Source organism: Callorhinchus milii, unplaced genomic scaffold (genome assembly GCF_018977255.1).
Source record: "Callorhinchus milii isolate IMCB2004 unplaced genomic scaffold, IMCB_Cmil_1.0 Scaffold10, whole genome shotgun sequence".
In the NCBI taxonomy this organism is placed as follows: Eukaryota; Metazoa; Chordata; class Chondrichthyes; order Chimaeriformes; family Callorhinchidae; genus Callorhinchus; species Callorhinchus milii.
The window spans coordinates 22,343,761-22,366,818 of NW_024704751.1; the positions used below are offsets into that span (position 1 = coordinate 22,343,761).

The 23,058-nt window shown below is 44.3% G+C and overlaps 1 protein-coding gene across 4 annotated transcripts in view; it reads right to left on the reverse strand.

Annotated features, from left to right (window-relative positions):
• rhbdl2 (rhomboid, veinlet-like 2 (Drosophila)) overlaps nucleotides 1-18,535 on the reverse strand; it is a 54,311-nt gene extending 35,776 nt beyond the window's left edge. For 3 of the 4 annotated variants that reach the window (XM_042338770.1, XM_042338767.1, XM_042338769.1), the window contains exons 1-4: nucleotides 18,469-18,535; nucleotides 9,189-9,417; nucleotides 7,319-7,467; nucleotides 2,334-2,446 (exon numbers count right to left, since the gene is read on the reverse strand). In XM_042338770.1, the coding sequence (XP_042194704.1) occupies nucleotides 2,334-2,446; nucleotides 7,319-7,467; nucleotides 9,189-9,383 (457 nt within the window). In that variant the 5' untranslated portion in view covers nucleotides 9,384-9,417; nucleotides 18,469-18,535. Of the gene's footprint in view, nucleotides 1-2,333; nucleotides 2,447-7,318; nucleotides 7,468-9,188; nucleotides 9,418-12,361; nucleotides 12,387-18,468 lie in introns of all 4 variants that reach the window. The other variant, XM_042338768.1, reaches the window with a different exon arrangement.
• Between the last annotated feature and the right edge of the window lie 4,523 nt (nucleotides 18,536-23,058).

A 23,058-nucleotide genomic window follows, 5' to 3' on the forward strand; every position in this document is an offset into this window, starting at 1 on the left:
TCCTCCCTTGCCTTCTTCCAAACCCATCTCAAGACTCTCCTCTTTGACCGTGCTTTTGATCACTCACCTTCAACCCCTGCCCTCCACCCTCCCCGATCACGACCACCAGCTCGGGTATGAAACACTGATTTTCCAGCCTTGGGATATCCTTCCAACATGAACGGCGCTATACAAATGTAATTTGTTGTTGTTGTTAGGCTGACTGGTCTGTCATTCCTGGGTTCATCCTTCTGCCCCTTTTTGTACAAGTGAGCAACATTTGCAACCCTCCAGTCCTCTGGCACCACCTCAGTATCCAAGGAGGATTCAAAGATTGTAGCCAGAGCCTCCGCTATTTTCACTCTTACTTCTCTCAGTAACCTAGGATGCATCCCATCTGGACCAGGTGACTTATTTACCTTGAGCGCTGTCAACCTTTTTAGTACCTCCTTTCTGTTTATTCTTATCCTATCTAATTTCTCTACCCATGTTGTCTGGGTTTTCGCACATTCTATGTACTGCACTGCAGGGCAAACGTTGGTCAAGATTCCTTGCTCCACATGCCTCTGTTTCCGGGGGTAATAATTCCTTTAAAAAAATTGGTCACTCAATTCACAACTGTTTGTAGGACGCTGCTGTGCACAATTGGCTGCCGCGTTTCACCCACAAAATATATAGTCAATTCATTTTACAGTATATTCTGTGAAGCCCTTTGAGATGTCTCCAAGACGTGATAAGGCGCTGTATCAAATGGAAGGATTATTATATTATTATTTTACCCTCTCTTCCGATACTGTGGCATTGGCTGCATCCTCTTCCTTTGTGAAGACAGATGCAAAGTACTCATTCAGTACATCAGCCATGCCCTCTGCCTCCACAGAAGATTTCCTCTTTGGTCCCTAATTGGCCCCATCCTAACTTTGACTAACCTTTTATTCTTCATATGCTTGTGAAATAACCTTAAGGTTCCCTTTTATGTGACCCGCTAATCTTTTCTCATACAATCTCTTTGCCCCTCTTATTTCCTTTTTCACTTCTCCTCTGTACTTTCTATATTCTATTTGATTATCTTCTGTATTTTGGACCTGACATTTATCATAAGCCTCCTTTTTGTGATTTATTTTAATCCCAATATCCTTATTCATCCAGAGAGGTTTGGATGCCCTACCTTTCCCCTTTGTGGGAATGTATTTGTTCTGTCTCCGAATTATCTCCTCCTTGAAGGCTTCCCACTGCTTGTTAGCTGTTTTACTTGCCAATCATTCTTTCCAGTCCACCTTCCAGTTCCTTTTTAACTCACTGAAATTAGCCTCTTCAAGTTGAATATCTTTACCATTGATTGTTCCTTGTTTCTTTCCATAAGTACTCTAAACCTAATGATGTTGTGATCACTATTGCCCAGATGCTCTCCTTCTGAAACCTGCTCCATTTGCCCCAATTCATTCCCCAGAACTAGATCCAGCACTGCTTCCTTCCTCTTTGGGCTGGAAACATACTGATCCAGAAAGTTCTCCTGTGCACATTTCAGGAATCCTTCCCCCTTCTTTCCCTTTACACTGTTTTTTCCCAGTCTATGTTAGAATAATTGAAGTACCCCCTTATCACAACTCTACTGTTCTGACATCTTTCTGAAATTTGTTTGCAGATTTGCTCCTCTTTCTCCTTCCCACAAAAGAGGTGTCTATTCAGAAGTTGCATTTGCTATTACGGCAAATTGATCGGAAGTTTAATGTGTTTATCTTAAAGTTGTTCCCAATATTCTGGTTAAGCCACAGGGCAGGAAAAGTGCCGGCTTCCAATAGAATTATGAAGCAGATAACAGTTCCATTGATTACCTGAACCTGCAGATTAACAAAAGATCAATTATTCTATGTTTTTGTTTGCTATGTGTGTATCCTCTAGGGAAGGGTGAGATGATAGGATGGATACTGTGTATGACTGAGATCAAATTAGCTAAGGAATCATCTTTACCCAAACCTACCTTGTGAAACCTTGAGCAACCTCATTTGAAAATGTTCCCATAAATTCAAGACCCAGATGGGAGTTAATCTATACCAGTTGCTAATCTATACTAGTGGGGAACCCAGATGGGAGCTAATCTATACTAGTTGGGATGGTTTTATTGTTGGGTTAGGGTTAGTAATGCCATTATTCCCACACAGTTTAACAAGAGTCAAAATGGCACTCTGAATCATGCTCACTACACAAGATTATGCCTGTGAACCTGAGAGCATGACACTGCAATTTCCTCACAGATAATTCATCCTTTCTAACTGCCTCCTAAATAAACATTTTCTGTATGAGATGCACGTTTCAAGGCCATCAAAGCTAATCGAACCATTAGAATGACTCACCTCCAAGCACACCTGCAAGGTAGACCAGACCAACTCGATGGCCTTTATGAACCAGCTCTAAAGGAATTCCCAGAACAAGCTGCAAAACAAGATTTCCCATTATGTGCTCAACTCTGGAGGCACAAAGGGAACAGATACCATATCGTCATTTACCACAGACATTTATGACTTCTCTAAAAGCAGCACTTATATTTCTGATCCACCCCACCCTCAGATGAACGAATTTAAAATCTTCGTCTTCACTTTTAAAGCCATCAGTGGCATCGCTCCTCCCCACTTCTGCAACCTATTAACACCATACCAACCTATTCGCTCCCTCTGCTCGGCAGGCTCTAGCCGGCTTCATGTCCCCCGCCCTGCCACTCCACCATTAGCGACACCAATGTGCCAATAACAATATAGCACCCCACACATAGGGTAGCTTCTCAGAGTGCTTGACAGTTGCATAGCCTGACGCTGAGCCACAGGAAAGTGTCCATAAGCACGGTCAAAGAGGAAGATCTTCAGGTGCGACCGGACGTTGGGGAAGGATTGGACAATGTGGAGCGTTTGAGGGAGAGTGTTCCAGAGTTTTGGGGCATAGCAACTCAAGGTGTGGCTGCCAATAGTGGAATGGAGGGCACGAGGGCAAGCATCGGGATAGAAACCATAAGCAGAGACTAAGTGAAGGTGGTTTGTTAGGTAGGACTTGAACCAGGTCCCATAAAGTGGAATGAGGGAGAAGTAGTGGATGAGAATGGGGTCGTCAACTGTGTCGAACACACTAGAGAGGTCCAGAAGAATGAGGAGGCAGAGGAAGCACTGGTCACAAAGAGAAGATAGTTTGTGACCTTGAACTCTGTGCTGTGGGCAGGGTGGAAACCAGACTGGAGGGGCTCGAGGATGGAGTGGAGGGAGAGGTGTGAGCAAAACTAACTTGCAACAACGCATTCCAGAGCTTTGGCAAAGAAAAGCAGATTAGAAATGGGATGGCCATTTGTGAGGTCAAAAGGGTCGAAGGTAGAAAGCTGATGCCAGGGATGAAGAAACCAGGTGATTTAGGAAGACGATAGATGGAGGAGGATTTTGAAGGTAAGGGAAGGATGGTACAGGGTTATATGTTCAAAGGAGATGAAGAAATCAGAGGAAAAAAGGGAAAAGACCGAGAGAAGTTTGGAAAATATTGGCCACCCAACCTCCACATTGGGGTGGGGATGTGGTCAAAAGTGTTCCCTTGCGGGGAGGCTTCAAAGAGGGGCACTGGGGCCAGCCAGGTTTCTGTGAGTCTGTGGTAGGAAGATATCCAATTAAGCCTGATTGGAGACCAGCCCTTGTTAGCTCCCTTTGTAGTTCAGTTGAGTGCCAATAACCATAACCATCAAAAGGCAGTGACAGGGTTTATCCACCTGTCACAGACCCCAAGAATGTCTATGTGCCCGTCCAGGGTAAGGTCATACAACAACAACAAGATTCCATTTATTGAGGCCTTTCACGTCGGGAGGACGTCCCAAGGCGCTGTACAGTTGGGTCAGGACCCAAGCAAGGGGTAAATGGTCAGGGTGAGGGGAGGGAAGGGAGCGAGCAAGGAGGGGGTAGAAAGTCGAGAGGGGAGCTGAAGGCACGGTCAAAGAGAAACATCAAAACAAACCACACTTTAGGAAAGATATCAGGGCCTTGGAGAAGGTGCAGAGGAGATTCACAGAATGATATCAGGAATGAGGCACTGCAATTGTGTGGAGAAACTAGAAAGGCTGGAATTATTCTCCTTGAAGCAGAGATGGTTGAGGGGAGATTTAATAGAAACAGAAATACAGAAACGGGAGTCGGCCAATCAGCCCCTTGACCCTGTTCTGCCATTCTATAAGATCATGGCTGATCTGTACCTCAACTCCAATTACCCACCCTTGCCCCATATCCCTTGATACCCTGACCTAACAAATATCTATCCACCCCAGTCTTGAAAATTTGAATGGATCCAGCATCCACAGCCTTTTGGGGGAGAGAGTTCCATATTTCCACTACACTTTAGGTGAAAAAATGCTTCCTGATTTCATTCCTAAATGGCCTAGCTTTCATTTTAGGATTATGCCTCTTTGTTCTGGATTGCCCCACCCGAATAGTTTCTCTTTATCTATAGAATCCCTTTATTATTTTAAGAACCTCAATTAGATCACCCCTCAACCTTCTAAACTCTGGTGAATCTGGTTCCACCCCCTCCAGAGCCAATATATTTCTTCCTGAGGTGCGGTGCTCAAAACTGAACACAGTACTACTGATAGGGTCTTACCAAGGCTCTATACAGTTGAACCATCATGTCCTATCCTTTATATTCCAGCCCCTTGAGATAAAGACCAACAACCTATTAGCTTTTTGATAACTTTTTGTTCCTGTGAGCTTGTTTTTAGTGATTTGTGTATGTGGACATCCAAATCCCTTTGCTGCTCCACAGTTGTTAGTTTCGCACCATTTAGAAAATATTCTGTTTTGCTATTTTGGGATCCATAATGGACCTCACACTTCCCCACATTGAATTTCATCTGCCACAGTTTTGCCCACTCACTTAATCTGATTAAGGCAATATAAGTTGATGGTACAATCTTAAAGGGGGTGAAGGAACAGAGAGACTGGGGGTTCATATAAATAAATCTTTGAAGGTAGAGGATAGGTAGATAAAGCTGTTAAAAAAGCATATGAATACTAGGCTTTATAAATAGGGGCATAGAATACAAAAGTCAGGAAGTTATGATGAACCTTTACAAAACACTGGTTAGGCCTCACCTATGGGGAATGAGGGACTTCAGTTATCAGGAGAGGTAGAGAAGCTACGATTATTCTCCTTGGAGCAGGGAAGATTAAGAGGAGACTTAATAGAAGTTTTCAAAACGATGAGGGGATTCGATAGGGTGAACAAGGAGAACCTATTCCCACTGGCGGGTGGGTCGGTAACCCGAGGACCCCGATTTAAAATAGTTGTTAAAAGAAAACAGAGGGGAGGTGAGGAGAAATGTTTTCACACAGTAAGTTGTTTGGATCTGGAATGCACTGCCTGAAAGGCTGGTGGGATCCGATTCAATAACAACTTTTATGAGAAGTAGATAATTATTTGGGGAGGACAAGTTTGCAGAAGAGAGCGGGGGAGTGAGATTGAATTGGAAGCTCTTTTCAAAGGGCTGGCACAGACACAATGAGCCAAATGGCCTCCTTCTGTGCTGTATAATATTCTATGATGATTCTAAGTCCTTTGTAATTTCCTGCTCCCATCTACACAACTTAATGTACCTCCTAACTTTGTGTCATCGCAAATTTTGATATAAAACTCACTATTCCTTCATCCAAGTCATTTATATATGTTACAGTGAAGTTGTGAAACCAGTGATTTCACAAAATTATGAGTAAAATTGTGAAACCATGAAATCACTGAAACTAAAGTGAGTGATTGAATGATCCAGATCAGAAAGCAAGGAGCTGCTGCACAAAGAGCACAAGTAGCCAAGGCAGAGGGGATGGTAAAGCAGGGGGCACAGTAGCATGATTAAAGAGCTACAACCCAAATATGCCAACGTCCCGACCAAAGCCCTAGTCACCACGTTATTGTTGTGTTTTTTTTTCTTGAAGGATTATTATCAGGCATGTGGAGTAAGGAAATTGCCCAAGGTTTTGCCCTCATAATTTTGAAAACTTCTATTAAGTCTCCTCTGAACCTTCTCTGCTCCAAGGACAATAATCCCAGCTTCTATAGCCTCTCCTGATAACTGAAGTCCCTCATTCCTGCTTCTATCCTGGTCAATCTCCTTTGCACCCTCTCCAATGCCTTGACATCCTTCCTAAAGTGTGGTGCCCAGAACTGAACACAGTCTCGAGCTGAGGCCTAACTAGTGTTTTATATAAAGGTTCATCATAACTTCCTGACTTTTGTATTCTATGCCCCTATTTATGAAGCCGAGTATCCCGGATGCTTTTTAACAGCTTTATCTGCCTGTCCTGCCACATGATCTACTCTTCACAAATCCATACTGACTCTCTTTGATAAGCTCATATTTGTTCAAATGCTCAGTCACTCAGTCCCTGATGACAGATTCCAGTAACTGAAGTTAAGCTGGTAGGTCTGTAGTTACCTGGTTTCTCCCTTCATTCTTAAATAATGGAGTGACATTTGCACTTTTCCAATCCAAGGGCATAATTCACAAATATAGAGAACTTTGAAAAATTATGATTAACACATCTGCAGTTTCTTCTCCACATGGATTATGAGAGCCTTGAGGGAACAGACATTTTGGAGGACATTGCAGATGGTGGTGTGGTGCTCAAGGAGGAGAGTGTAGCGCGGAGGGTTTGGGAGTTGTGGGGAGAGAACAACTGTTGCGTGTGAGTGGGAAAAGTAGGGAAGGGAAATTTACCAGTTGGAGGCGAGGGAAGCAGGCTTTGCAGACAGAGTGGGAGAAATGGGGCAGTCAGGATGGCTGCTCTGGGACAACCATCGACGAGTAGTGCAATAAGCCCTAACCCGAGGATGCCCAGGCTGGAGCAGAAGGAGGCTGTCGGGAGGGTCCAGGAGAGAGAGAAGGCGAAGAGGATGGTGAGACACGATTGCGTGGGGAAGTGAAGGGTGAAAAGTGGAAGAGAATGTGATCAGTGGGACTGTGTCAGACCACAGGAGACAAGAGAAGACAGTGCAGATGGATGATTAGTATCATGAATGATGATTATCAAAGACATTGTCATCTTGCAGCACAAGGGTCCATAAAGTGCAACCAACAAATAATCCACCATAATCTTTCTTGTATCCCGCCCAAAAAACAGTTCTCTTTACCAGCTTTACCAGCTGTCTTTCATTGCTACTTCAATAGGTGACTACAGTCACCAGATTCAAATTTCCCTAGGCCCAACTTGGACCTTCTATCGCCTCCTCATAAAGGAACTCTGATTCCATTAATGTGTAACATGTGAAACTATTTTCTGTACAGCTTTGGTTAATTACTAAAATACAATTACTTTGCAAGCCTTACCCAGCATGCACCAGCATGTAAGAAATGAACCTCCAGACCTCCATCCTCTTGTCTGGTCTATAAATGAATGGACTTTCCCAGGTCCCTGTACCCAAGGTTATCCATTGTGTCTGGGGCATCCAAACAGCATAGTAAATAAAGACAGCCAGCTGCAATATAACGTAAAACAAATGGAAAACTCAAACTTCACCAACAACTGAGTGAAGTTGCCTTCAACTTGAATTTGTAACTAGATAACAAGGATAAAGAAAATTTATTATTATTATATTATTCTTATAAAAAAATTTGAACAATTGCAGGATTTGGACATAAAATAATAATAATAATAGTAACCCTCACCTTGGTATCCTAGAAACACTCATACTATGGGAAAATATGAATGTGTTCAATTGAAAAATACTAATTAGAGTTTATTTTGCATTAAAATTCAAGAACGTGCAAAATTGCAAAATTGTTCAACTTAGTCTTTGTTCAGAAGATATGTTGTGTGGAAAAACTGTGAGAGAATTAGGACTGAATTGAAAACATTTCCATAATTTTGTGCCAACATAATTTTACGATAAAATAATCTTATTTGTGAGTAGTTAATATAAACACAAACTCAAAGGAGAAAATCACTTAATTTGAAGGAACTGTTCCCACTTAACCTTCTCTCCTCCTATGGAAAAAGTCCTAACCTCTCGGCCTCTCCTCTCAGCCATTACCCTGAACTATGTACCACTCCATTGCTGAAATATAAAACCATAGGAATTTGCAGCACCATTCATCCCATTGTGCCTGTGCCGGTGCTCTGAGAGAGCTACCGGTTCAATTGCTTTCTCCAATACCCTTTTTTCTCTTCAGATATATATATGTAAAATTAACTCTTAAAAATAATATGGATTTAGCTGCTCAGATCCTGACCCAGACTAAGCTTCCCTTGCACATCATCCCGATCTGTTTGCCCACAAAACACACTACAATTTAGAGTTATGTGATGCATTTTGAGACGTCTTGACAACTTGAAAGGGTACACCAAAGTCAAGGATTATTATTACTACTTCTATGGCTCCTTCAGCTTCAGTCTTCTGCCTGCCCTCTCCGCTGGACGAAACTCTGGTCTACTGCACACTCCTCAGCCCTTCAACAACAACAACTTGCATTTATATAGAGACCTTCATGTGGGCGCTTAACTGTGGCGAGACTGGACATGGTACGAGGGGTGGTAGGTGGTCAAAGGCACAATCATAAAATAATCAGGTGATATTTGAAGATGGGCAGAGAAGGGGCACGATTAATAGATTGAGACAAGCAGTTCCAGAGATTTGGGGAATAAATTGTCTGAAAGCATGGCTGCCAATTGTGGAGAGTAGGGGATGAGGGACATGTACCAGCTAAGTGAAGAAGTTAGGTAGAGGAGTGGGGTGTCAGCAGTTTGGAGAGGAAGGGAGGTGCCAGGACGTGAAGAAATTTAAATCCTATTGTCGGCAGCCAATCCTTCAGCTGCTACCCTTTGAAAATCCTTACACTTTGCCCCTGTCTATCTATCTTTCAAAACTCAAAACCTATCTCACTGAATGTGCTTCATTCACATCCCTTCTTTTCCCTTCCCCCATCTTTCCTGTTTAGTGTGTGGCACTGTAAAGTGCTTTGAGATGTTACCCTACATAAAGAAGTGCTGTATGAATGCAAGTTGTTGTTGTATTTTGGGCATTTCATTTCCTAACATTCTTTTGATAATGCAACCCAATCGTTTATCTGCAAAAATCAAATTGTTATGTGGAACCTCACAGGACAGGAAAGTAGAGAACAAGTTATCTTCATGCTGTTTCCTTCAATAAGTTAAAGCTCTTGATTACTCATTGTACTTCAGTATAAATACAGGCCATACCTCAGTTATACTTATGAGCACAATGAAGATAGGTGGAGGAAGACAATTTGCTCTTTCCAGATATCTGCCTCTAGTTTCTTCAGGAAGCATCCAATTAGATACTGTTTTCTGAAACCTGTAACACCAAGAATGTGCTTGATGTGCTTCCCTGTTTTCCTCAGTGTCACCTTCTCTATTTCTGTCTGTCAGTTCCATTTCAACACCTGGGGAAATTCCAATTCAGTAAAACCTGTTAAGAAGCAAAGTGAAAACAATTATCAAGTACAGTCGTGTGCAGCTTGAGAACAGGGACTAACAATTATCATACAGATCAATAGCAGCTATTTCTCTAAAGTCTGAGAGACCAATAGGAATTCAGTATTACATTTTATTGGTTCAATATTCTGCCACCAGACATCAAAGTAGGAAATGTGCAAAATTAACCAAATTCTTAAATTCAGTCTTCACTTCAAAACCAGTTTTCTGTGGGTTCTTTTAAAAGCATATAACACAGTGAAATCCACCTTAGGCAGAAGCCAGTTAACAAAATAATTAAACAAAATGCCTGGCCCCAATTTATTTGTATTATTTATTTTTTATTTATAATTTATTTGTATTCTTATTCGTTTTAAGTATGCCGGTTGATCCAGGCAAAATGATCGTCGCTGACTGTTCTCACTTGAGCTTCTGTGTGTCCATAAACTCCATTCAGCCACAAGGGCTTCTGGGATGGAGATTGGAGTTGTCTAAGATTGACTGACAGCGGACTCCAGCCATTCACAAGCGGCTGGAGTTGGGCTGTCAATCAGTGAGGAACAGGGAAAAACAAGGAGGGAATGGGAGGAGTCAAATCACAATTGATTGACAGATGAGCTGCTTGTGAGTGGGTGGAGCATAGCCATTCATAAGCAGCTCTAAGCTGTCAATCACCTTGGAGCCTCCTAATTGTTTTTCTTCCCATCCAATGGGAACAGCAATAATAATATTAATCTTTGCATTTGATATAGCGCTTTTCACGTCAGGAGGACGTCCCAAAGCGCTTCACAGAACACACTGTAAAGTGAATTGACTATATATTTGTGGGCGAACGCGGCAGCCAATTGCACACAGCAATGTCCCACAAACAGTCGTAGATTGAAAATGACCAATTTATTATTGTTTGGTTTTGGAGGGACTATTATTAGGCTCTGTGTGGAGTACGGAAACTTGGCCCAAGGTTTCGCCCTCTGCCTGGAATTGAACTCAGGTCTCTCACTTGCAAAGCGAGTGCTCTAACCACTGAGCTACAGGACTCCACAATGGGAGGAGGAGCTGCTGGAAGGGAGGTATTTTACAGCCAAACAAACATCAATCTATTTGACTGAATTCGATGAGAGTACAGTATTTTAAATTTAACTCTAGGTTAAAATACTTGTTGTCCTGTTTGGTAAATTAACATTGCATCAAGTGAAACAACATTATTACGTAGCATCGCTCCTCTGCTGGGCAGGAAAGGTATTTTGGGGAACCTTGTACGCTTCTTAAGCCAGACAAAATAACTGTTCCCGATGTGTCCTGTTTTAATAGGCTTCCACTCTAATATAATAATACTTCTATTTGATATTGCGCCTTAATACATTGTCTCAAAATGCTTCACAGGATAAATTGTTAAAGTGGTCTGTAGTTTGTGGGAAAATATGGCAACCTATTTGCACACCATAATTTGCCATTAAGTGAATGTACCAATTTTATTTAGGGTACTGTTGGCCATGACACATGGAGAAACTCCATCTCTGAGGGGAGGTGTTTGTCTAAAAATATGCTTCTCCTGAGCGCCTTATTAAGTTGTAATTCTCTGAATCAAATGCAAGAATTGTATTATTATTTTTAAAACCAATGCTAAGAAAATATTGAAAGTCCAGATCCAGAGAGAATTTCTTCTCAGTAGACTAATGTGTGAGATTCCAATCTTGTCGGCCTTCCCAACTCTTCCCTCCACAAGCTGCAGATCATCAGAACTCGGCAGCTTGTTTCCTCTCCCGCACCAGGAACCATAACCCCATCACCCCCACCCTCGCCCAGCTTCACTGGCTTCCCATCCCTTACAGAATTGAGTTCAAAATTTTTGTCCTCTACAACCTTGCCCCCTCCTACCTCTTCAACCTGCTAACCCCTTATCAACTTGTCCACTCCCTCCGCTCAGGCTCTGGCCTGCTCCATGTCCCCCGCCCGGCCTGCCCCACCATCGGTGGTTGGACCTTCAGCCTCTCTGTCCCCACCCTCTGGAATTACCATCCCACATTTCCTTCGCCTTGCTCTCTCCCTTGCCTCCAGATGCCTCAAGACCCTCCTCTTTGACCGTGCCTTCAATCACCCTTCTACCCTCCCCCCCCCCCCCCCCCCCTCCACCCACAACCACCCCCCCACTCAGGTCCTAATCCCTGACTGTTCAGTGCCTTGGGATGTCATCCTGACGTGAAATGGGTTTACAAATGTTATTTTGTATTGTAATTAAAAAGGAAAAATGTGCAGTGTTATGGGGTAAGAGCAGGGGAATAGGACTAGTAGCCATTTGGCTCATCATGCCGGCACAGTCACAATGGGCCAAATGGGCTCCTTCTGTGCTGTAAAATTCTATAATTCTATAAGTAGAGGGTAAGGAGATGATGAAAAATCAGAAATAGTTAAAATTGTTTGGGTGTTGCCCTGTTTTTAAAGCGATTTGCTGCTTTAACAGGAAATTGCTCTGTAATGTGCATTTCACTTTAGCTAGCTGGCACATGAAGAAAAATCAACATGAAATCAAGGAAAACAAGTTTTAACATCACCCAGAATCATGTATATCCCTGTTTTCTCGCCGAGGGGGGAAAGGCCATCTGGCTAAGTTTTGTTATTTGTGAAACTTGAATTAGAGACTCCAGCATATATATTTTACGGTAATAATCATTTCCTATTTTGGGAGTTAGTTATATTTAACTACCAGGATATAGCTGCTAACCACAAGCAGTGACGACTCAGGACATCCAGAGTTGTATACGTCCAACAACTTTTCATGCTCCCTCACAACTCGTTACATGACTATCACCTTTGTTTAATGCAATATTATTTAATTTTTAAAACGCATAAGTGTGAGTGAGATAATGGAGATAATAGCAGCTTTCAGTGCCGTGGGTTGGTCCCTCCGGTCCCTCCCTCTATTTCATCTGGCTACTCACTTCCTCTGTACGTGTTGTTGTGTTTCTGCAAGGTAAACACAAAAATATTGTTTATGCAGCCCACAAATAGGGCTTCCAGCCCTCAGCAGCCAAAATGTTGGAGCCCCCGAATGAATGAAGACTTAAGAATGTGTGCTCTCATCCATCTGCTGATCAAATGTTTCTTCAAGTATATTTTTGTCAGTCTGGTATGTGTAGACTATTGCAGTTCTTAAACATTGCTGCTGTTTTTTCTGATCACGTCTCCTGGAGCTCATTATTAAGTTGAACTATATAAGAAAACGTGCAGCCGTACAGTGAAGCCCTGAGACACCGTGTGGCATGGAGGGCACTATATAAATCCAAGTTGTTGTTGTTGTTGTAATTGCCCTTTCGGTATATTAACCCTTTGAATTGTTCAATTAAATAGCAGTATCTAACTTAGAATTTTTTAGCTGCTAAAATCTGGAATGTCACTCAGGTACACAGTGCTGAAATCAGGTTCAATCCCCAATCCATCCCATTTGGAGCAGTATTTGGGGGTAATCTGTCTCAATGTCCCTGGGCTAAGGTCGGGATAAATAAGTCTTGTTGACCACTATCGAGTGATCTCTGGCAGAAAGTTTGTGCATGTGAATCCCAGATGAGAATAAGATCAGTTTTATTTGTGATGCCACAATGGTCAAACAGCCTCCCAGCAAGAAGCAGTCACATGGCCAAGACTCGTAACCATACACCAGCAACAGGAGGTTCATTCAAGAGAAATTAGGAAAAGGCATGAAATGGGAAAAGGAAGAAAAAGCCACAATCCTATTTTTGTGTATGACTTTCATTGGTCACCATTAATCCAAAGAATGTTACAAAATAAATTAACAGATCATTGCGTTTGATATATCACCTTATTGAGACGTCTCAAATCACTTCACAGGCTATACCGTACAACAATTTGCATTTATATTGGTTGCTAATGCAGGGTAGCGCCCCAGACCACTTATATTGTACATATTCTGTAAAGTGTAGTGACAGTGTATTTTGTGAACAAAGCTCAGCAACCAATTTGCAGCACAGCAATGGCACACAAACAGCCATGCAGTGAGTGACCAATTTTATTTGGGGGATTGTTGGCCAGAACACCGGGAGAGAGAACCTTCCTTCACTATTTGAAAGTGCCGTGGGAACTTTCACATCCACCTGAATAGACAGACAGGATCTTGGTTTAACGTTTCATCCGAAGATATATGACGGTGGTGGTGATGATCTTTCTGGTTTAATAAAAGCTAATGAGGATTCCTAAATAATGATTCCTAAATATTCCTAATTCAGAATCTTAACGGTTAGAGCAGTCGCCTTGCAAGCGAGAGGACCCAGGTTCAATTCCCAGGTGGGCGAAACCTTAGATTCATAGAATTCATAGAATTATACAGCACAGAAGGAGGCCATTCGGCCCATTGTGTCTTTGCCGGCTCTTTAAAAAGAGCTTCCAAATCAATTCCACTCCCTCGCTCTCTCCCAATAGCCCTGCAAACTTGTCCTTCCCAAATAGTTATCTACTGTGGAATCCTGCAGCTCAGTGGTCAGAGAACTCACCTTTCAAGCGAGAGACCTTGGTTCGATTCCCTTGGGCAAGTTTCCTTACTCCACACCTAATAATAATCCCCCCCAAAAAAACAATAATAAATTGGTCACTTCAGTCCACGACTGTTTGTGGGACGCTGCTGTGTGCAATTTGGCTGCCGTGTTTCGCCCACAAATATACAGTCAATTCACTTTATGGTATATTCTGTGAAGCGCTTTGAGATGTCTCGAAGATGTGAAAAAGGACTATATCAAATGCAAGGATTATTATTATTACTTCTCTCTTAAAAGTTGTTACCGAATCGGCTTCCACCAGCCTTTCAGCCAATGCATTCCAGATCCCAACAACTCACTGTGAAAACATTTCTCCTCACCTGCCCTCTGTTTCTTTTAACGATTATTTTAAATTGGTGTCCTCGGGTTACCTACCCACCCGCCAGTGGAATTAGACAAGTTTTCTTACTCCACAAGCCTCTGTTTACCTGGCAGTAAGTAGGAAGCCTGTTGTTTGTTGATTGGCAAATCGCTTTTCCAGAGTGCCTTAAAAAAAATGTGGTCATTCAATCCATGACTGTTTGTGGGACACGACTGTGCACAATTGCCTGCCGTGTATAAAATATACAACAAAATTACATTTGTATAGTGCCTTTCACATGGGGAGAATGTCCCAAGGCACTGACCAATCAGTGTTTTGGACCCGAGCTGGGGGGTCAGGATCGGGGAGAGTGGAGGACAGAGGGGGAAAAGAGGGTGACCAAAGGCAAGGATGGGGCTGATAGGGTCATGGAGCTGGTGTGGGAGAGCATACGGGCTGCAGAGTTCTGGATGATCTGCAGCCTGTGGAGGGAGGAGTTAGGTATTGGTGTCGGCTCTTTGAAAAGACCTTCCAAATCAACCCCACTCCCCCACTCTCTCCCCATAGCTCTGCAAACTTGTCCTCCCCAAATAATTATCTACTCTTTTGAAAGCTGGATTGAATCGGCTTCCATCACCCTTCCAGGCAATGCATTCCAGATCCCAACAACTCGCTGTGTGAAAACATTTCTCCTCACCTCCCCTCTGTTTTCTTTTAACAACTATTTTAAATCGGGGTCCTCGGGTTACCAACCCACCCGCCAGTGGGAATAGGTTCTCCTTGTTCACCCTATCAAATACCCTCATAATTTTGAAAATGTCTATTAAATCTCCTCTTAACCTTCTCTGCTCCAAGGACAATAATCCTCGCTTCTCTGCCTCTCCTGATAACTGAAGTCCCTCATTCCTGGTACCATCCTAGAAAATCTCCTTTGCATCCTCTCCAATGCCTTGACATCCTTCCTAAAGTGTGGGGCCCAGAACTGAATCCAGTCTCAAGCTGAGGCCTCACCAGTGTTTTATATAAAGGTTCATCATAACAACTAGATAAATACCTCAAAAAGAGTCAACTACAGAGGCGTGGGAAAGAGTAGGTAAATAGGACTGAAAGGACTGCTTTTTAAAAGCGGAGGCACAGACTTGATGAGCTGAATGGCCCTCTTCTGTGTATAAATATCTGTGGCTCTATGATACTCCACACATCCCAAATTCAACCCCCAGCTCTGGTGTAAGCCCTCAACTGTCCAACACTTTGGGATCTCTTGACATAAAAAGTACCATACAAATGCAATTTGTTGTTGTACTCAACAAATACTGTACTCTGAAATTCTCTCAAAACTATGTGACAAATTCTTCGCATATTTGGGGATTTTTCTTCCTGTAGAATCCAACGATCATCATTGTGATACATTCATATTGTTTTTGTCTAAATGAATTCTGTCCAAACAGATGTGATTTTGGCAATAGTTCAGGAAGTTTATTTCACAAAATTTGTTTACCCATTAAAGTGTATATTTGTGCATGTAACTCACTTTGTTTTACTAACATTAGAAGTGGGACTTTGAAACATGAACCCATGTGGAGTCCTGTTGCTCAGTGGTTAGAGCACTTGCTTTGCAAGCGAGACACCGGGGTTCAATTCCCGGCAGGGCGAAACCTTGGGCAAGTTTCCTTACTCCACACACCTAATAATAATCCCTCCAATACAAAACAATAATAAATTGGTCATTTTCAATCCATGACTGTTTTTGGGACATTGCTGCTGCATTCTCCCACAAACATACAGTCATTCACTTTACAGTATATTCTGTGAAGCGCTTTGGGACGTCGAGAAGACGTGAAAAGCGCTATATCAAATGCAAGGATTATTATTATTATTTGTTGTGCATTCTGCCGGATGATTAAATTCACACAATACAGAGCTATTAAAGTAATGAAATCAAATACTCCAGGAGCTAATTCCTGCTAAATACAAAACCGGTTTGACAATCCTCTTTAATCCTTATGGTTTGTTGGTCCTTTCAGGAAGGAAGGATCTAAACTGATGTGTTGCAGGGAGCAGGCATGAACAGGGCAGGTTACTCTATCACACCTGGTCCAAAAACCCGATTGTCCATAGCCCTGGGATGTCTTTCCGATGTGAAGGGCGCTATACAAGTGTAATTTGTTGTTGCTGTTGTTACAGGGCAGATGTAAAGTGGTTTGTTGTCAAACCTGATCAGTATTTGCCCCCAAAATATAGTCTTAGAGTATATACACTTTACGGTATATTCTGTGAGACATTTCGAAGACATGATCAGGCACTATATCAAATGCAAGGATTATGTTAATTATTATTATAGTAATGGGTCAGTAATGAGCATTTAAAGGTGCATTTTCCCACTTCTGATTCAGTCACAGGTAAGAACCAATTGGAGCCGAAACAAAAACAAATTACATTGTTATCAACGTTTGATGTTGTAGTAATCTGAAAACAGGGAGTGATCTACAAAATGTCATTCCTATCGGAATGGGATTGTTTTCTCAGCGCAGACTCGAGAGCCATGAGAATGAGGTTATATACAGCAGTAAAACCTGCTCCAAATTGTGCAACTAATTGGTGTTTATGATATTGCTGCCAGATTACAGTGAGGCTGAGAGGCTTCCTGTGGGCAAGGTTCAATGCTTGAACCCTCTTCCGAAGATACAATTTCCTGCTTCAGCTTCAAATTGTAATAAAATGTTTGTCCTTAAATTATTTACAAATGGTTTGCAGAAGCGGCGGGCGAGGGGCTGGCGAGGTGTGGGCGAGGGGCTGGCGAGGTGTGGGCGAGGGGCTGGCGAGGTGTGGGCGAGGGGTTGGCAGGTGTGGGCGAGTGGCTGGCGAGGTGTGGGCGAGGGGCGGGCGAGGTGTGGGCGAGGGCGGCGAGGTGTGGGCGAGGGGCTGGCGAGGTGTGGGCGAGGGGTTGGCAGGTGTGGGTGAGGGGTTGGCAGGTGTGGGCGAGGGGGGCGAGGTGTGGGCGAGGGGCGGGCGAGGGGTTGGCAGATGTGGGCGAGGGGTTGGCAGGTGTGGGCGAGGGGTTGGCAGGTGTGGGCGAGGGGTTGGCAGGTGTGGGTGAGGGGTTGGCAGGTGTGGGTGAGGGGTTGGCAGGTGTGGGTGAGGGGTTGGCAGGTGTGGGTGAGGGGTTGGCAGGTGTGGGTGAGGGGTTGGCAGGTGTGGGTGAGGGGTTGGCAGGTGTGGGTGAGGGGTTGGCAGGTGTGGGTGAGGGGTTGGCAGGTGTGGGTGAGGGGTTGGCAGGTGTGGGTGAGGGGTTGGCAGGTGCACAGTTTGTGGCTGTTATTTGGGGAAACGTTAAAGCTCAGGAACAGTCTCTCGATTCCAAACTTTCAGAGTCCAGTGCCGCCCTCACCCTCACCCTCACCTCACCCTCACCCTCACCCTCACCTCACCCTCACCTCACCCTCACCTCACCCTCACCCTCACCTCACCTCACCCTCACCTCCACCTCACCCTCACCCTCTCCTCACCCTCACCTCCTCCTCCTCACCCTCACCCTCACCCTCACCTCACCCTCACCCTCACCCTCACCTCACCCTCACCCTCACCCTCACCTCACCCTCACCTCACCCTCACCCTCACCTCACCCTCACCCTCACCCTCACCTCACCCTCACCCTCACCTCACCCTCACCTCACCTCACCCTCACCCTCACCCTCACCTCACCCTCACCTCACCTCACCCTCACCTCCCCCTCACCTCACCCTCACCTCCTCACCTCACCCCTCACCTCACCCTCACCCACCCTCACCTCACCCTCACCCACCCCTCACCTCACCCTCACCCACCCTCACCCACCCTCACCCTCACCTCACCCTCACCTCACCCACCCCTCACCTCACCCTCACCCACCCCTCACCTCACCCTCACCCACCCCTCACCTCACCCTCACCCACCCCTCACCTCACCCTCACCCACCCCTCACCTCACCCTCACCCACCCCTCACCTCACCCTCACCCACCCCTCACCTCACCCTCACCCACCCCTCACCTCACCCTCACCCACCCCTCACCTCACCCTCACCCACCCCTCACCCTCACCCTCACCCACCCCTCACCCTCACTCACCCCTCACCCACATCTCACCGACCCCTCTGTGGCCGTCACTATAGTTTATGTTCAGGAAATACTTTCAGATCAAAACAATCCGTCAAACACTGACCTGCGCTCTGCGCCGATCCTCAGCCCCGAGTGCCCGTCCCGATCCCCCTCCAACCACTCCCCCCCACTGCCCCCCCACCGCCCCGCCCCCCCCAACCACTGCCCGCCCCCCAATCACTGACCCCGCCCCCCAACCACTCCCCCCACTGCCCCCCACCGCCCCGCCCCCCCAACCACTGCCCCCACCGCCCCGCCCCCCAACCACTGCCCCCCACCGCCCCGCCCCCCCAACCACCGCCCCGCCCCCCAACCACCGCCCCGCCCCCCAATCACTGACCCCGCCCCCCAACCACTGCCCTCCCACTGCCCCCCACTGCCCCGCCCCCCCAACCACTGGTAGGTAAAGGGGATAAGGGAATGGAGTTCCTTCAATGTACAGAGGACTCCTTTCTTAACCAGTATGTAAGAGGCCCAACAAGGGAGGAATCCCGGCTGGATTTAGTAATGAGAAATGAACCAGGGAACATCTAGGCAATAGCGATCATAACTTAATAAGGTTTAAGATAAAGATTCAGAAATAATAATAATAATCTTTGCATTTGATATAGCGCTTTTCACGTCGGGAGGACGTCCCAAAGCGCTTCACAGAACACACTGTAAAGTGAACTGACTGTATATTTGTGGGCGAACGCGGCAGCCAATTGCGCACAGCAATGTCCCACAAACAGTCGTAGATTGAAAATGACCAATTTATTATTGTTTTTGGTTTTGGAGGGATTATTATTAGGCTCTGTGTGGAGTAAGGAAACTTGCCCAAGGTTTCGCCCTCTGCCTGGAATTGAACTCAGGTCTCTCGCTTGCAAAGCGAGTGCTCTAACCACTGAGCTACAGGACTCCAGAAAGGCTACAGAAAGACATGAGTATGACAAAGACCGGGGTAATAGATTGGAAAAATAATTTGGGAAAATAAACTGGAAACAATATTGGCAAACAAAGAGATAGAGCAGCAGTGGGAAACAGTTAAAACAGTGATCAATAGAGTCCAGGAAAAATATATTCCGCTAAAAAGCAAGACAAAGCTAAATAATAATGAGACACCATGGATAAATAAAAACATAAGGGCAAAGTTGAGACTCAGGAAAGAGAGGTTCACTAAGTACATAAACAACAAGGGAGAGCACGACAAAAAAAATACAAAGAGGTCAGGAAAATAGTCAAAAAACAACTAGGAAGGCAAAGAGAAACTATGAAATTAAATTATCAAAGAATATAAAAAGAAATAGTAAAATAGTAAAATCCTAGAAAATAAAAACCTAAATGTGGTAGAGGAACAAAGGGACCTAGGGGTACACATACACAATTCACTAAAAGTAGCAACGCAGGTTAATAAGACCATAAAACCAGGCATTGGGGTTCATTGCTAGAGGGATAGAAATGAAAAACAGGGAAGTTATGGTAAACCTCTATAGAACCTTGATCAGACCACACTTAGAATACTGTGTGCAGTTCTGGTCCCCACATTATAGAAGGGATGTAGAGGCACTGGAGAGGATGCAAAGGAGATTCACGAGGATGATGCCAGAACTGAGAGGTTATACCTATCAGGAAATGCTGAACATACTTGGACTCTTTCCTCTTGAAAAGTGGAGGGTAAGGGGTTTCCTGATAGAGGTCTTTAAAATGATGAAAGTAGACATGGGGAAGATGTTTCCACTTGTGGGGGAGACCAAAACCAGGGGCCATCAATATAAAATAGTCACAAATAGATCAAATAGGGAAGTTAGAAGACATTTCTTCACATTGAGAGTATTGGGAATGGGGAACATGCTACCACAATGAGCTTTTTAGGCAAATAGCATAGATGTATTTAAGGGGAGGCTGGAGAGGTACATGAGGGAGAATAGAATAGAAGGTTATGTTTAAGGCTTAGTTAAGGAAGGGCAGGAGGAAGCTCATGTGGAGCATAAACACCGGCATAAACCAGTTGGGCCGAATGGCCTGTTTCTGTGCTGGATATTTTAATGTCTTCTAATGTTCACCCTATCGAATCCCCTCATAATTTTGAAAATGTCTATTAAGTCTCCTCTTAACCTTCTCTGCTCCAAGGACAATAATCCTCGCTTCTCTACCTCTCCTGATAACTGAAGTACTTAATTCCTGGTACCATCCTGGTAAATATCCTTTGCACCCTCTCCAATGCCTTGACATCCTTCCTAAAGTGTGGGGCCCAGAACTGAACACAGCCTCCAGCTGAGGCCTCATCAGAACTCATAAGGGTTCATCATAACTGCACTACCTTCATCCACTTCCTCCATTACTTCATCAAAATACTCTATCAGATTTGTTAGACATGACTTGCATTTAACAAATCCATGTTGACTGTCCTTTACTAACACATTTTTCTAAGTGAAAATTTATTTTGTCCCAAATTATAGTCTCCAGAAGACTCCCCCACCTCTGACGATGGGCTCACTGGACTGTAGTTCCCGGGTTTATTCTTCTGTCCCTTTTTGTACAGGGGAGTAACATTTCAGCTAACAAGCATTTTACAGAGTAAAATAACACGTGGGTGCTAGCACAGGAAAAAAACCTCACATTCATATCATACGGTGGACGGAGCCACATGAGTATATAAGGCAATGCTTGGCACTCCTCATGATTGCTAACTAATGGTCGGTATCCAATACGTACTGACGTGTACAGGACTACTGTACAGTCAGGATTGGTTTATATTTCTTTACGAATGTAGTATCTGCTGCCAGTTGCTATAGTTGTTACATGTGCAATAGCTATGTTTGTTCCAATTATTGTATATCTTCCATTGTTGTGTTCCTTATATGCCGGGTAGCCTCGGGTTGCTAGGTTTTAATAGAGAGCTGTTGTTTCTACCCAATGTATCCTCGAGTCTCTGTAGTATTCTAGACAAGAAAAGGAGTAAGAACTTCAGAGGGTAGTTGTCAAATCGGAGGCCAACTAGTGCGAGCAGACTCCGATTAGACATTTCAGGGTATTGGGGTTAACGGGGAAAACCTGTCTGTGTGTGACTCTAACTTGGTTGAGTCACCTTTGAAACAGGGTTAGGAGAGAAAGAGAAGCCACTTGGTAGAAAAACGTTAATAAAATTTACATGTATATCAAGGGGTGAGAACTGTCACATACCAATCTGCCCAATTCCCAAGTATGTTCAAATTCTCCTGTAACCGATCTTGTTCAGCATCACAATCTACCACCTTCATTAGCTTGGTGTCACCTGCAAACTTAGCCACTGTGCTTGCGAAGTTCCCTTGTCACAGTGTCAAAGAAAACCAGTAAATTAGATTGGCAAGACCTCCCCTTCATGAACCTATATTGGCTATTATTTATCACTTTATTTTTGACCAGGTGCTCTGTGATTTCATCCTAAGTAAGAGTCTCCATAATTTTACTCACAATGGACATCAAACGTACCTGTACTTTCCTTATCACTTTTGTTATCTTTCTTGAAAATAGGAGTAACATCTGCCTTTCTCCATTCCCCCGACACCTCTCCAGTATTCAGTGATTTCTGAAAGATTTGTGCCAGTGTTTCCTAAAGAATCCTTGGATGCAATTTATCTGGCCCGGGAGATTTATTTACCTTAAGTTTACACAGCTGTTTGGCAGCTATGCTGGTAGTGATATGAATAGTGTCGCAACTTTCCTCTTACTAATTAGCACCAGCTAGGTCTCTGCTAATGGGTTATTGGAACTAAATATTACTAATTGGATACTGGTACTCTCTATCTCCACCTCTATGTAACACACATTTCTGTGGTAACACCCTGGCCAATGAGTCCAAGATGGCAGATGGAATTTAATGTGTGAAGTTATTCACCTAGGTAGAAAAAAATAGAAAAACAGATTATTTTCTAGAGGGGGAGAGATTGAATAGTGTTAGTGTTCAGAGGGATTTGGGTGTCCTTGTACACCAGTCTCAAAAAGTTAGTTTGCAGGTGCAGCAGCAACTAAGAAGGCGAACGGCATGTTAGCGTTCATTGCAAAAGGTTTAGAGTACAAGAGTAGGGAAGTCTTGCGCAACTGGAAAGAGCCTTGGTGAGACCGCACCGAGAGTATTGTGTGCAGTTTTGGTCTCCTTATTCAAAAAAGGACATACTTGCCCTCGAGGGGGTGCAGAGTAGATTCGCTCGGTTAGTTCCTGGGATGAGGGCCCCCCTCAGGCCTCCTCAATCTTCATATCCAATGCCAAATGCGAGGAGGTCATGGACCTCTTTTCATCTAAAATACACAACATCTGCCAGGCAGCCTCATCCACCTTCCTCTTGTCCTCCTCCCGCACCCCACCATCTGCTCCTACCACAACCCCCTTCCTTCATTCCTTCCTCCCCATCTGTCCCTCCTTCCATCACCTCAATGAAACCCACCACCTGCTGCCTCGATCACCACCCACCAACTTACTGGTCACCCAGCTCCCCCTCCTCTGATGATGTCATCAACCAGTCCCTCTCCTCTGGATCAGTCCCTGCCTCCCTCAAAACTGCTGTCATCATTCCCCTCCTCAAAAAATATTCCCTAGATCCCTCAAACCCCAGCCACTACCACCGTATTTCTAACCTGCCCTTCCTCACAAAAGTCCTAGAACGCGTTGTTGCCAATCAACTCCGTGCACACCTCT